At 43.2% G+C, this 14,173-nt stretch overlaps 1 protein-coding gene and 1 long non-coding RNA gene across 4 annotated transcripts in view; one reads left to right on the top strand and one right to left on the bottom strand.

The window, feature by feature from the left end:
- Positions 1-14,173, top strand: part of cdk14 (cyclin-dependent kinase 14) — a 156,964-nt gene that overhangs the window by 44,610 nt on the left and 98,181 nt on the right. For all 3 annotated transcript variants that reach the window (XM_034874747.1, XM_034874749.1, XM_034874748.1), the window contains 5 exons: positions 1,320-1,565; positions 5,709-5,803; positions 6,373-6,452; positions 9,734-9,828; positions 13,240-13,302. In XM_034874747.1, the coding sequence (XP_034730638.1) occupies positions 1,320-1,565; positions 5,709-5,803; positions 6,373-6,452; positions 9,734-9,828; positions 13,240-13,302 (579 nt within the window). The remainder of the gene's footprint in view (positions 1-1,319; positions 1,566-5,708; positions 5,804-6,372; positions 6,453-9,733; positions 9,829-13,239; positions 13,303-14,173) is intronic.
- LOC117946533 overlaps positions 9,039-14,173 on the bottom strand; it is a 17,446-nt gene continuing 12,311 nt past the window's right edge. Inside the window, exon 3 of the long non-coding RNA XR_004657046.1 lies at positions 9,039-9,050. This is a non-coding gene — a long non-coding RNA (uncharacterized LOC117946533). The remainder of the gene's footprint in view (positions 9,051-14,173) is intronic.

Consider the following 14,173-nt stretch of genomic DNA (forward strand, 5'->3'; position numbering starts at 1 on the left):
TCCAGAATACATTTCTGAATTGAGTCAGGAATACATGTTTATCATAGAAAATAAGGTAGGGCCATAGATTTTCAGGCATTAAAAAGGTAACTTGTACCATTATTCTTCTTGTAAAAGTTTGAAATGGGTCAATTTGACCCGAGTACCATCCGAGGGTTAAAAGCAGTTTCCATGTGAGCGTGATAGGGAAGGCGGCCTGTAGTGGGAGATGCTCCGCCGAGTCTGCTGCAACACGACTCCTCCTACCCTATCAGAGTAATTAGAAGTTCTTTCTGCAGGGCAGCCCGGGCCTAAATATTTAATCTGGAGGGAGCCGTGGCGAAACATGTCATGCCGCCTGAGCCTTTTGTGTCCAATATACACAGTCTGTCGCCGAGGAGCAGCGGGTAAGGTGCTTTGTGTCTAGGCCTGTAACAATGATTAGATAACTTTGTTTTAACATACCTTTGTTTTGCTGTTTTGTGTTTAACCGCTTTCAATTGCTAAGACTATCTAAGGTCCGGGAAACTATAATACTGTGCTATTCATTAGTTTAATTCAGGCTAAAGAAATACAACGTTTTATGACAATAAAGAGGTGTTAGTGCTCACGCTGCGTAGCTTTGTTATCATCTGGGTCACATCAGAGTGATATAACCAACAGATGCACCCTGGGATCCATTCAAAACTTTAGTTTTGTTTGGAAAAGTAACAAAGAAATAGCTTTTTAAATTTGACTGAAAGAGACAATTATTTCCGAGACACTTATTTGCAGAGCTACATTTGGAGTTGTTACAGGCCTGTGTCTGCAAATGGATGTGGGGGGGGCAGCGCCCCACAGGCTTCTAGGATGCAATCTGTAGCATGTCAGCACAATGCTATGGATGTGGAGGTGTGTGTCAGAGATAAGGTCAGTGTGTATGTGTTTGTGTGTGTGTGTGTGTGTGTGTGTGTGTGTGTGTGTGTGTGTGTGTGTGTGTGTGTGTGTGTGTGTGTGTGTGTGTGTGTGTGTGTGTGTGTGTGTGTGTGTGTGTGTGTGTGTGTGTGTGTGTGTGTGTGTGTGTGTGTGCGTGCAGCAGAGCCGGCAGAGGCTGGATCTGTTTTGATCAGAGAAAAGAGAGATGGAGATGAAAAGGCTCTCATCCTAGCGGAGAGGTAGCAGCAAGGCTCTACGGGAAGGGAAGAGACCCAGGCTGAAAAACCAGGATCTGGAAGATGGGGGCGCAGCCGGTTTTGGGATCGACACTGACAATCACAGATGGCTATTTTTGCTTCTTCTTTAATGCTCTTTAACACTTTTATCTTTTCTCTCCTTTCCTTTTCCCTGTTCCATTTGGACAGATATGTGTCACAAAGATGTCCACACGCAGCTGCCAGGGAACAGACTCGGTCATCAAGCCCCTGGACACCATCCCTGAGGACAAGAAGGTGAGAGTGCAGCGCACGCAGAGCGGCTTCGACGCGTTCGAGAAGCCAGCCAGCCAGGTGAAGAGGGTCCACTCCGAGAACAATGCCTGCATCAGCGCCAAGAGCTCGTCCGCCGGCAAGGAGTCGCCCAAACTGCGGCGCCACTCCAGCCCTAGTTCTGTAAGTACAGCTTTCACACGATGAAATAGCCATGGGATTGACACTGGAGTCCTGGAAGCTTCACCGAGTCCCAGTGCTTAGGTGAAATAGTCCCAACATGTGACCCCCCCCCCCCCCCCCCCCCCCCAAAGCAAGAGCAAGCCATCAGCTGTGGTGCCGCTGATGACACGCTAGTTGGTGGGCTGTCACCTCTGTTTGAGGTGATAAGCAGTGGGCGACAAAGCAGTCAACAGTTGGGCCAGCGTTACCATGGAAACACAGCTTGTGGTTCTGAGAGAGGATGGGAAGTGTGTGGGGGGGGGGGCGGGGGGTAGAGGCGGTCATTTTTCTTTTGCTCATAATTTAAACCAAATCTTTGTTTGGTGCACAGCATTTAGACCGCGTAAGCAAAGTCTGTATTTAATCAGAATCCAAATCTATATTTTATCTATGTTATATCTTTATTTTTATTACTTGCCTAGGGCCCGGAGACCCAGATTGATGGCAGCATTAACGTAGAGCTCAAAGGTTTCAAGGACCAAAGTAGTCCTGAACGATTTGGGGGGGAAATATAAGTCATGATTTTTTTGCTTAGAAATGATATCACAATTCTCTGCCATGATTTTTCGCTCAGGAAGTGTAATGTTTATTTAAATATAAACTATGACAAAACTAACTGGCAGTACCAAAGAGATTTATTTTGGCACCTAGAGCTCATTGGTCCTCACCACAAGTCTGTTAACACAGAGGCTTTAACGAAGAGAAGGGAGAGCATTGCAACAGAGCGTTTGGATTTCACACAAAAACACACAAAAGAAAGTATTATCGTTTGTGATGCAGTCGGCTTGGCAAATTAAATTAAAAAAAAAAAAATTGGGAGTTATTTAAATATGAAATCCTGAACAGGGTGAATGGAGACGGTGATTGTACTGATTAATCGTGCAGGCCTAGACAGCATTGCAAAATTCAGAATTTAAAAGAGCAATGAGATTCCGCTGTGCAGGGCTATAGTCAAGACCACCTTAGTTGAGTCCAAAACAAGTCCAAGACCAGGACTAGTCGAGTCCAAGACAAGACCGAGTCCACAAAGGTTTGAGACCGAGTCCAGGACAGAAAAAAAAGTTTGATGCATGACCAGGTGACTCCAAGTATCAAGACAATCATTTTGGGTTTCACCTTCCCTCCAATATTACTATCAACATAATAAAGACACCTGGACTCGGTCCAGACCAAAAGCCATATTAGGCAAGACCAGTGGCCGAGACCGAGACAAGTCCATTACCAAAATACTAGCGAGTCCGGACTCGAGTCCAAGACCGGAGTACTGCAGCCCTGCTAAAAGCTAACTGGAGATTTGAAATACAGTCTGACTGTGTATGACTTTCCAACTGAGCTGCTGCTGTAACTTAAGAAATGGCTTGCAAAGCACTGTGGGAAACCCTGCAGAAACCAATATATACATACAGTACATAACAACCGATACTAATGTTGTATTTCACCGTATATTTCATGGTAATATTCGTGATATTGGCAGTACCGTGTTGGTACAAGTACTGCAGTACAGTGGTGGTAATGTGTTGTAATTACACTGTTACTGTTGTATTGTCCGTTCTCTCTTACCTTTGGTTTATTTTCAATTTAAAGCATATTTTTATAAGGACAATATAAGACGGCCTACCTGAGAGGAAATGCCCCGTGCAAAACACCGTTACTGCTGAAATGATGCAGTCTGGATGGAGGCAATCATATTTCTTATGAAACCAACAGTGCTCTCTCTCCCAGAGCCTAACACGAGTGTCAGAACTCAGGCAGACTCAATTCTGCTTGGAGCAATCGTGGAAGGGTCCATTTGTGTCTGCAAGTGAACGTTAGAGCGTTTCCATCCACCTGTTTTTAGACGCAATTTAATTTTATGCATCAAAAAACCTTAGTGGAATCTACCCTGGGTGATATGGAGGAAATCAAATATCACTACATTTTGAAAAAATACATACAGTATGTGTGGATATTGCGGCAACACTGTACGGTTGAGTTCAGGTGCTTTCACAAGATATTAACACAATGAGAGTTTTGATAAATAATCACAAGTAATGTGGATATACTGACTAAGGGTGCGTGTCCATGTCAGCGTTTTTTCCACCCTTCTTATTCATTTCTATGGGAAATATACAGTACATATATATATGTGTGTGTGTTTGTGTATATATATATATATGTGTGTGTATGTATATATATGTGTGTGTATGTGTATATATGTATGTGTGTGTATATATATGTATATTTGTGTGTGTATATATGTGTATGTATTTGCATATATATGTGTACACACGTGTATGTATGTATGTATGTATGTATGTATGTATGTACAGTATGTATGTCTGAAACTAACCACCCTTCAAATGCAGGTAAATTTAGCAATTGGCGGGTAACACTATCTATTTACCTGCCACATTGGCAAGTAGCCAATGAGATATCATTAGGTTTTTTTGCAACTGTTTTTCTTTTACGTTTCAAAGAAGTCAGCCATTTTGTTTGATTTTGTGGCGGCACATCACTGGAGTAAAGAGACTGGCTGAAACAAACAACCAACAAAAAGATGAACGGTACAGAACAAAGTACCACAGTGGCTGTCGTGTGCATGGCTCAGAGACCGCAAAGTCAAGCCACCTCGTGTCCCCTTTAAGCCCCGGCCCTGGTAACGGGCAGATTGGTCCCCAAACATATTGCAACATCAAACCCCAGTCATGTGTCTGCAGTAGCGTGTGCTTGCTTGGCTCTGACATGGCGAAGGCTTTCAGATGCTGTCAGAGCACCGATTCCGTCTGGATTCCTCAGGTGCTTTGATTCAGCCGCCAAGCTGTTCTCCGTCTCAGACTCATTTTCCCGCCTTTACAACCTCACACGGTTAATTGAAGGCTGTGTACAATCAACACAATTTTCTCAACCTCGCATATGAGATTTTCAGCTTTTATACCTACGTTGGTTCCTTTTTTAAATTTAGCTCCAAATGTGAAACGCCTAATGAGCGTGCTCACAAATAAGATGTAATGAGTGTGATATGAGGCCTGACTGATTGCCTGCCAGCGTCGCTGCGACACACTAATGAATTGTTTCAGCCGGGATTATGAAAATGTGTAAATCGTCCCGCTCGTGGTGGTTGTGTGTAGGCCCGCCCGACCCACTCAGCTTTCATGTTTCACACACAACCTCTTGGATTGAGATAGGGGATCAGACATGGCCCCCGTCTGGAGATAAAGGGTTTTAATCAGTGTAGACACTTTATGTCAATGCCTCACTCATGTGAGTTGGCCAAGTTAGAAAAAGCTTTTTTGAATACATTCTCCAGTTTCCATTGAACGTGTTACACAATGCCTCTTTTTAATAAGTGATTGTGTTAATATTAATAACCATGGTTTACATGTATAAATTCCACACAGCATTCCTGGATAGGAGAAAAACGTGCTCTGGTTTCTCGGCATTTCTTTAAACCAATCACAAGCATCATGGGCGGGGCTAAGCGCCAGACAGAGCCACAGTGCCTCTGTAGTAGTCATCGTCATAGTCCTCAGGTTGGACAGATAGTCTGGCTAGCTGTCTGGATTTGCCCTGCAGAGATCTGAGGACCAGGTAACCATAGTCCTCAGATTGGACAGATAGTCTAGCTAGCTGTCTGGATTTACCCTGCAGAGATCTGAGGACCAGGTAACCATAGTCCTCAGATTGGACAGATAGTCTAGCTAGCTGTCTGGATTTACCCTGCAGAGATCTGAGGACCAGGTAACCATAGTCCTCAGATTGGACAGATAGTCTAGCTAGCTGTCTGGATTTACCCTGCAGAGATCTGAGGACCAGGTAACCATAGTCCTCAGAAATCCACCGGAGGTCAGAACGCCAACACAGAGACAGAGGACCACCCTCCGCTCCGAGCTGTAGTCGTTACCTCTTATGTACGTTATGAGGTGATGATTCAATGAGAAGTAGTTCCTAAATTCTAACATTAAGAATTCTCTCTGTCACATTACGCCTCCCAGGTAATGGCTCCAGATTATAATACCTCCCAGACTTGTACATGTTTTGTGTGTGATCCTCTGAGAGTTTTATTTTTCTGGGTTACTGAATTTGTGCTTTATTTTGTCTTTTTGTATCTCTTTTTTTCCCGTTTAGCCAACAAGCCCCAAGTTTGGAAAAGCTGATTCCTATGAAAAGCTGGAGAAACTGGGCGAAGGTTCATACGCCACAGTGTACAAAGGAAAGAGCAAGTAAGTAGTTGTGTGTGTACATGTCCAATCCTTAGCATTATCCCGTCACTCTTCTTTATAGTTCATAAAAGCCACTCATGCAGGCAGTGAATATTACATTTAATTAAACAGGAGCAGAGCTGTAACTGAGTGAATCCATTAAAAGGAACAGCAATAACAGTTGCATAGTGTAGTTTTATGTAAATAAGTCCCACACACGCAATGCAATGTCATTTATTGTATCAGAATCACTATGGGATGGATGCGTCTGTTCAACTGATTTAACGGTTTATGGTTTGCTGCTTTCCTTCCAGGTTTTGCTAATCAAATTCTAGAAGATGAAAGGTTCACACACTGTGAATGTAAGACTCAGTAATGATGTTATTTTTGTGTTTCTCGCCACTACAACAGTTTTGATTGGTGAGGCCCATTCAGTTGTTCTCCCGTGGCCTTGTCCCCGGGTCTCACTCCGCTGCTGCTGAATTACATTTCATTGACTTAACAATATTCGCTGTTCTCCGGCTTCGCTGGTTCTGATAGATTCTGCCGCGGGATGCCCGTACTTAGTTTGTCCTCTGTCTTGTTGCCAGGGTGAATGGGAAGCTGGTGGCTCTGAAGGTGATCCGTCTGCAAGAGGAGGAAGGGACGCCGTTCACCGCCATACGAGAAGGTGAGAAGTCCGGGGTTGGAAGTTATGCCCACCTAACGCCAACTCTCCAGGCTCAAGGCTGTTTCATGCTTCTTGTGTTAATGTTTCATGCTTTTTACGTACGGCAATATCCGGCCTGGAGATCCTCTCTACAAGCATAAAAACAGATGTTTTTATGACAAAATGGATCACCATTTGTGTGTCTCTAGGTCTTTTTACCCTCATGTGGTCCGCAGGTTTGACCTGTTTTTCTATATCAATGTTTTTTTTAACTACCCAACTGTAATTACCCAAAATAACCTGATTTAGTCCACACAACGCTCTTTGGGTGACTTTGATGGATAATTTTCGGGCGTCTTGTTTAATTTTAATGCATTTGAAAAAACAAATTAAAGTGGTTTTGAAATAGTATTGAGTAAATGTTGATTATCCATCAACATCCTGTACATTCCTTTAATTCAAGTCAAAATAATTCCTAATTTCTGCTTTAGATATAAACATGTAAAGGTTTATTCAGTCTACATCGTGTCCACATGACTCCATCGTTTTTGAGCCCCTTAGACAGAGACATTTGGAAACACTGCTGCCCCCGTTGGTTTGGTTTGAAAAGTCCGGGGTTGGTTTGTAGTCCGGACGGATGCAAACGGAGACCTTTGGAAACTACAACACACACCAGTCAGTCTCATTGGTTATGTAGGCTTGCATACCGTTCAGTGACAGCAGAGAGCAACATCAGACAACCTGCTTCCTGTGTTCAACGGCACGCCCATGCCCATTCCTTGCCGATGTTCATGTGATGTGTGATTTCAGATGTGTTAACATGGATTAGTTCTGCTAATGTGTGTGTGTGTGTGTGTGTGTGTGTGTGTAGCACCTGCAGCTGGATGGACTTTAAGAAGACACACTCACCTTCACACACACACACACACACGACTGGCATTAGAATTTAGATGAAAAAGGATCTGTGTATGATGCAGGCCTGGTCAAGTTAGACACACAGAAACACACACACACAGAAACACACACACACACACACACACAGTCCAAACTCTCACTGTGAGCGGATCAGAAAGCTGCTTTGAAATTGAACTAAAGTCAGCAATTACTGAGCTGGAAGCTCCCCGCGCTGACACGTGAGCGGCATCACACACTGCTGCTGAATAAAGTAACATACCCAGAGTGTGTGTGTGTGTGTGTGTGTGTGTGTGTGTGTCCATCCATGCTTATTAAAACTGCACACACTCACGCCCATTACCATAGATGGGGTGGGTGGGTGTGTGTGTGTGTGCGGGGGAGGGAGCGGGTTGGATCTTCAAACTGGGGACAGGATCTTTGAGGTAGCTGACTGTAGCACTAACCTCCTGCTTGCTGCCCTGACAGATGTTTTAACAACCTTTAGGTATTCATACAGGATGAATGGATTCATGCGGGCCCATCACTCGCCGGCTCTCTGAGGATCTGTGCGTCAAAGCTCGCCTGTGCCCTTGGAAAAGAACTTTGTGTATGCTAAATGAATCGCATTGGCAACAGTCTGGAAATCCTCTCTGCTTCATAATAAAACTGCATTCATTAAGCTGCTCTCACATTCTGTCCTCATGGAACTCTTCCCTTTATTACCTCTCTGTGGCTGAATGACCTTTTCTGTCATCTGTTTGGATGCGTGCACATCCATCTCTGTAATTACCTGAGAAAGCTTTGCAGTTTGATGCTTAACTATAATCATGCCTCTTCTCCTGTCTCGCTCACGTCTATGTATTGGCTTCAGGGTCCGGAGTAGGGCCACTATGGGTGAAAATGGATGTTCTTACTAATCAGTATGGTGAGGGTGACATGGAAATGTTATTTAATGACATTCCAAAACATTTACTAATACCAGAGTGAAACCTTGACAGAAATATGGGGGCATTTTCTATTGCTATGGACATATTTATCTTTATCTTTATTACTTTTAAACATGAAGCACATACTTATGCTTTTCATTACATCAAACTCTATTTTTTTAGGAGTAGCATTGAAGTTATTTACATTCTGTAGTTACCTTTTTCATATAGTGGTTTTCAGAGCATTGGCAGAGTCTATCTTGCCTCTGCAGGCTTGACACCCCCCTACAGGGGACTCAGAAAAAACAAGGCATACACGTACGGAACGGGAAGTAGAACAGCCGGTGCAGACCATATTCAGTATTGAATATTGAGTCATGGGTTCAGTATACACTGTCACAGTCACCCTGCTCTGGTTTGCGGCCCCGGAGGTGGATTCTCAGGGATCCCCGACTACTGATATTTGCTTGTAGGTCTATCTAATCGCTGGTAATCGGAAATGAACTGAGAGGTTCCAGAAGTAATTCTAGTGTTGCAGGCTTTGAAATGTTTATTAAAACTCACTTTCCATTACAATCAGTTGTCAACAAGGACTACAATCTTAGCGGTCATGACTTTAAGTGAACTTCTATGGGACTTAAAGATTTATAATTTATAATAATTATAAAAAAAGCCATCACTTCTAACATAAAAGTGTATGTCCATCACAGCAAGTCTTGTTGTGTTAAATCTTAAGTCCTTCATGGCAAGGCCACGTCATCACAATGCCAGGTTCAGGTGCAGCTCTTCCTTTGGTGTTCTAAAATGAACCGGGATTGTTAAGTGTCTAGTCCTGGGTCATCACAAGCAAACCAAATATGAGTTCTATCTGGAAGCTGAGCATTGTTATAGAAAGCATTTGGCTCAAAGCTGTTTTTATAATGTTTTTACATCAGTGAGGCCAAGTTCTTCAAATGTGTATGCCTTGTGTCAAGTATTCTCGTCTTCTAACTCCAAAGTCAAGGTGTACAATTTGCTCACGCAAAACTGACCCCTTAAGAATCTGTAAACCTTTGCTGGCTGGACAATTCATTTGCTTTTATATAGCTCCAAAAATCCTCCCGGTTTGACTTAGATAAAGCAAATCACATGGGAAAGTCTTAACGAGTCCGTCCCAGAACAGGCTAATCATAGCCAGCCTCCACAGTAAGACTCTGGGAGCTTTACCAGGGAAGTAACGGGCAATTTGACCATGGATCCCAACACATCCTCTCACTGCTCTACTTATTAACAATGTCTATTGCATCAAAAATGTGTTGACAAATGAGTGTGAGAACCTCCAGCTGTAATCCAGCCTGTGTTTTCTTCCTCTTTTTGGATCTTTCTTAATCCCCTGTATGTAGGTAGTGAGGCTTATGCAGAGGCTGTGTTGCATTCTAATGGTGCAGCTAATGAAGGCGTAGATCATAGCAATCACATTATCTCTGTCTCATCTCTCCGCAGCATCTCTTCTTAAAGGCCTGAAGCATTCCAACATCGTGCTCCTCCATGACATCATCCACACCAAGGAAACCCTGACTCTGGTCTTCGAATATGTGGTGAGTCTGCACACCGACGTCACCCCATCGGACACTTTTTGGGCGCCAACGGTAGAGAATGTTATGAAAGACCGAAGATTTGCGTAAGGAGGCAGGTGGGGGGGTTGGGGTGACTAGTGTGATCATGTCCCGTATGTCACCGAAACGTAGATTTTGTAACCCTCTCACCATCTTTTCCTAAACCTAACTGTCCCATTCTTGTAGTCAGTTTAAGTCCCCACCCAGAGAGTCAAAAATTTACGCCAAGTGTTCCGACCAAGCTCTTCTAGATATTACACCAAAGGAGACTTTTTTCGTCTATAACAAAAGCCAAAGTCACCTGACCAAGTGTCGCTTTATGACGCTGTGGGAGTGCGTATGTGTTGAGGCGGAGGGAAGTCTGGATCAACGAAGTACATTTCCAGGATAAAGCCTGACATCTGGCGCCTGGCTCCGGTCTCTGTGTGTCATTTTTAGAATACAACAATCTTTGAGCTAGCGAGCTGCAGACCTTGATCCACAGCGCTGTGGGGACCGAGCAGGCCATGCGAGACTAGGCAGAGTAGAGATCTGATCAAACGTCAGTGCTCATGTGTGTATTTAGCTTGATCGTTTTGACCTCCGTGTTGAGTTTCCATTTTTAAGACCCACAGAAAGACGAGCTGGGGGTATTTTGACTGGCATGCTGTTGTTTTACAGGGCACTGGGAGAATGTTCAAGCAGCTCGAGCCTTTTCCACCATAGGATAGCAGCCAGACCCGGGTTTCCACTGTGTCTTAAAAAGTCTCTAATTTCAAAATAAAAACATATACAGTATGTTATTTTTATTCCGTAGTTTTGTACTTCTTTCTTTCTTTCGCTAGTCCAAATATAATTTTGCTGTATTATGATTACAAATGAGACCAACCAGTCTCTTTTGAAAAGTACTTAAGACATAGCGAGTGTTTTATTGTTCAGCTTTGGGGACGTGCAGGTTAGGGGATACTTGGCTTGAAAAAACTGAGTTAAGGACTTAATTGATGTTGTGATAAAGGTCTTACATTTCATTCAAATTGACATATGAGCTCTGACATATGATTTGGTGAAACTGCTATAACTGCCCGGCCTATGGCGCACAGGAAGTCCAGACCCAAGCATCAATTCATCCCTATGGAAATATCTGGGTGACAAAACGATCACTGCATCCATTTGTATCTGTAGTCTTTGATAAAACACTAGAAACTAGTCCACAGTGTTCTAGCAATCACAAAGCAGCATGCAACCTTTTTCAAATGTTCCAACCTTTATAGTTCAGCTGCTCTCAAAAATGAATATCAACGTCATCTTGAGATAAAGAATCCAAATCCTTGAAAGTCAAAGGTATATTATTAAACTGGTGGTGGCAATAAAACTTTGGGATATTTTACTAGTTCATATTATATTTTGCAGCTTAATACATTGCACGATGTTAAACATTGTACTACTAGATAGGTTTTTGGACAGAAGTGGGAAAGAGTGAAACTACACGTTCCAGAACTGCCCAAGTCCTCTGTTATCCCTCGGCATACTTAGCTGACAACCATCGATGGTCCCATTGATATTCAGGTCAATCTTTGATCTCGAAACGCTGAGCGAGGCCAAATCCCTCAACCAGAAGGAGCTGACTCAGCTGTCCACCCCTCTTTCACTTAATGAGACAGAAAACGGTGCTATGTCCCCTCTTGGTGGACACAACGCACGTCAAAGGTGCAGCTGTTGAAGGAGAGTCGGCAGGACATAATTGACGCTCTGTAGGTCATGTTTGAATAACGAGTGAGAGCAGAGGGGCAGGTAACCCCTTACTGAACGCCCGTTATTTTCAAGCCATTACCGAACGAGGTGCTCCAAAGCTAATTAAGACCATGAGGTCCACACAGCTCTCTCTGGACGTCTCAGTGTGACCATGTTCAGAAGATTGTGGCGTTTGAGTGAAGATAAGGACCTCTTTTAAAGAGTCCATCATGTTTTTCTAATTCTCAGCTTTTTCATCGGTCCATTGGGAAAACGTTGTCCCATGGCCCTTTAATCTGGATCCAAGGACCATGTAACAATTTTCTAAAATGTGAGAGTTTTTCTGTTTTGAGTACTTTTATAATTTAATAATTTCCATTTCCCTCATCATGCTTATATACTTGTGTAACATTTTCAATGCAGGACTTTTACTTGTAGCAGGGTATTTTTAAAGTGTGGTTTTAGTACTTTTACTGCAGTAAATTATCTAAATACTCCACCCACCACTGGGATGTACTGGTTTCATGTGGATCCAGCATCTTGTTTTCAGGGCTGTAATCAGCCCGGGTCTGATTTCCATACAGAGGGCTTCTCCTGTCAATGCTAATGATGATTGACAGGCTGAGGGTGAAATACATGGGGAGACCAGACAGGGAATTGTGGGGGGAAAAAACAATGAAATGCATTTACTGAGAGACGGGAGAAAGTAAGATGGACAGGCGTGTCCATGCTGGAGCATGTGTCTGAATTATTCAGCAGATGAGGCTGCGCTGGTGCAGGCAACATGGGAGATTGGCGTAGTGGATACATGAGTGTGATTTCAGAGCCACTGCGTCCTCCATCCCCAATCTCCTAAGAAAACACAGAGGTGAAGGGGAGGCCGGCATCGTGGATGTCTTACCAGTCAACTCAGGCTTCACACAGATCTCCGTCTGTCTCACTACTCTCAAACAAGAACCACATCCCTTAGATTACTCCACTTCAGGGAGGAAATGTTCTACTGTTTATGGCCAAAGCATGGACGCTGTTAGAAAATTATTTAGCAGTGTAACTCTGCTAAATGAAACGCATGCTGTTTATTGTTAAATCAGCTTTATATATATGAAATCACAATTATCAGATTGACCGCACTCTAGTCCAATAGACTGGGGGGTGCCAAGTTATGTTACACTTAGCTAACGATAGTCAGAGTGTTGACATCTGAAAGCTGTTTTGACATCCTGTCTTATCTGTCTCGTGTCACACATCACGTGTCTCACATCACATGTCTCACATCACATGTCACACACTACATGTCACCCATCCCATGTCACACATCCCATGCCACACTCCCATCGCTTCATAAAGCGACGCTGGGTCAGCGGCCTTTGGAGTTTGTTATTGACGCAAAAAGTCTCCTTTAGCGTCATATCAAGACGAGCTTGATCGGGAAATACGTTAACCGGAAATGTGGCGGGGAACGGGACAGTTTGGCTTCTCTAGGAGAAGATGGCGGTGGGGTTTAATAAATCTGTTTCAGTGACACACGGTATCTGACCCTGAGAGACACTGACCAAGCATTTGGATTTTACAAGTTGGGAGTGGCAACAGGTTAAGCTTTAAAGATTTCTCATGGTTATATATTGATGATAATAATGTATATTTAATGTATATTTATTTTTTATTTTTGCTTTTCTCTTACAGCACACAGACCTGTGTCAGTACATGGACAAACACCCTGGGGGTCTCCATCCAGACAATGTGAAGGTACACTACACTATGTATAATTATGCTGGTCACAGTAAATGGATTTAATGAGAAGGTTGTCTTAAATGCTAATATGGTGTGGAGAAGAAACCGGAAGAGATGAGTAATCTTGAAACCAAGACTTTAGTCAATTTATATTAGTTAGTAATATTTTAGGGCTCCCTGTGATCTTTTTTTTTGTTTCCTTTTTTGAAGATATTATTTTAGGCTTGTTGGCCTTTAATTGATAGGACAGCTATTACTCTGTAATTAATAATCCTCATAGTAGAAATTAATAATATGAGCATGTGAAACATTTGTCACTTAATTTACTGGCTTGGTGTAGTGAAAAGCAAGCAGGATAAAAATATTTAAGACCATATTATAAGCATTAGTTGTGAGAGGAACAGCATGTTCATGAGTTCTTTTCACCCTACACTCTATTGGCTGCTCTACAAATGCAGATGTGTGCATGTCCCTTCAAATGACAAAAGCCTGATTCCGTGGAGTCAAATCCTGCAGAAAACGTTGATATTTCATTGCCAAGAGCTGCCAAGCAGCCCAAAGACAGGAAGACAGACTTCTCAAAGAGAGTCTCAAAGACAGTCTGACAACAAACGCAATAAAACCCGTGTAAATATTGGCAAAGCTTTTTAAAGATGGACAAAGGTTGCCTTTGCTAACCGTGGCCAAACGCCAATGGCTGCGGCTGATTGGACTTCATGTGTCTGTAGCGAGCTAGAGCCTTGAATCAGTCCGTCATCCCTAAGGGTTGCCTTTAGACCGTCTACCCCAGGGCGCCTGGGTAGCTCCCCTGGTAGAGAGGGCGCCCATATACAGAGGCTCAGTCCCCTTCTACGATTATGATCTGCGGCCCATTGCTGCATGGCAT

This window comes from Etheostoma cragini, chromosome 6 (genome assembly GCF_013103735.1).
Source record: "Etheostoma cragini isolate CJK2018 chromosome 6, CSU_Ecrag_1.0, whole genome shotgun sequence".
Taxonomy (NCBI): domain Eukaryota; kingdom Metazoa; phylum Chordata; class Actinopteri; order Perciformes; family Percidae; genus Etheostoma; species Etheostoma cragini.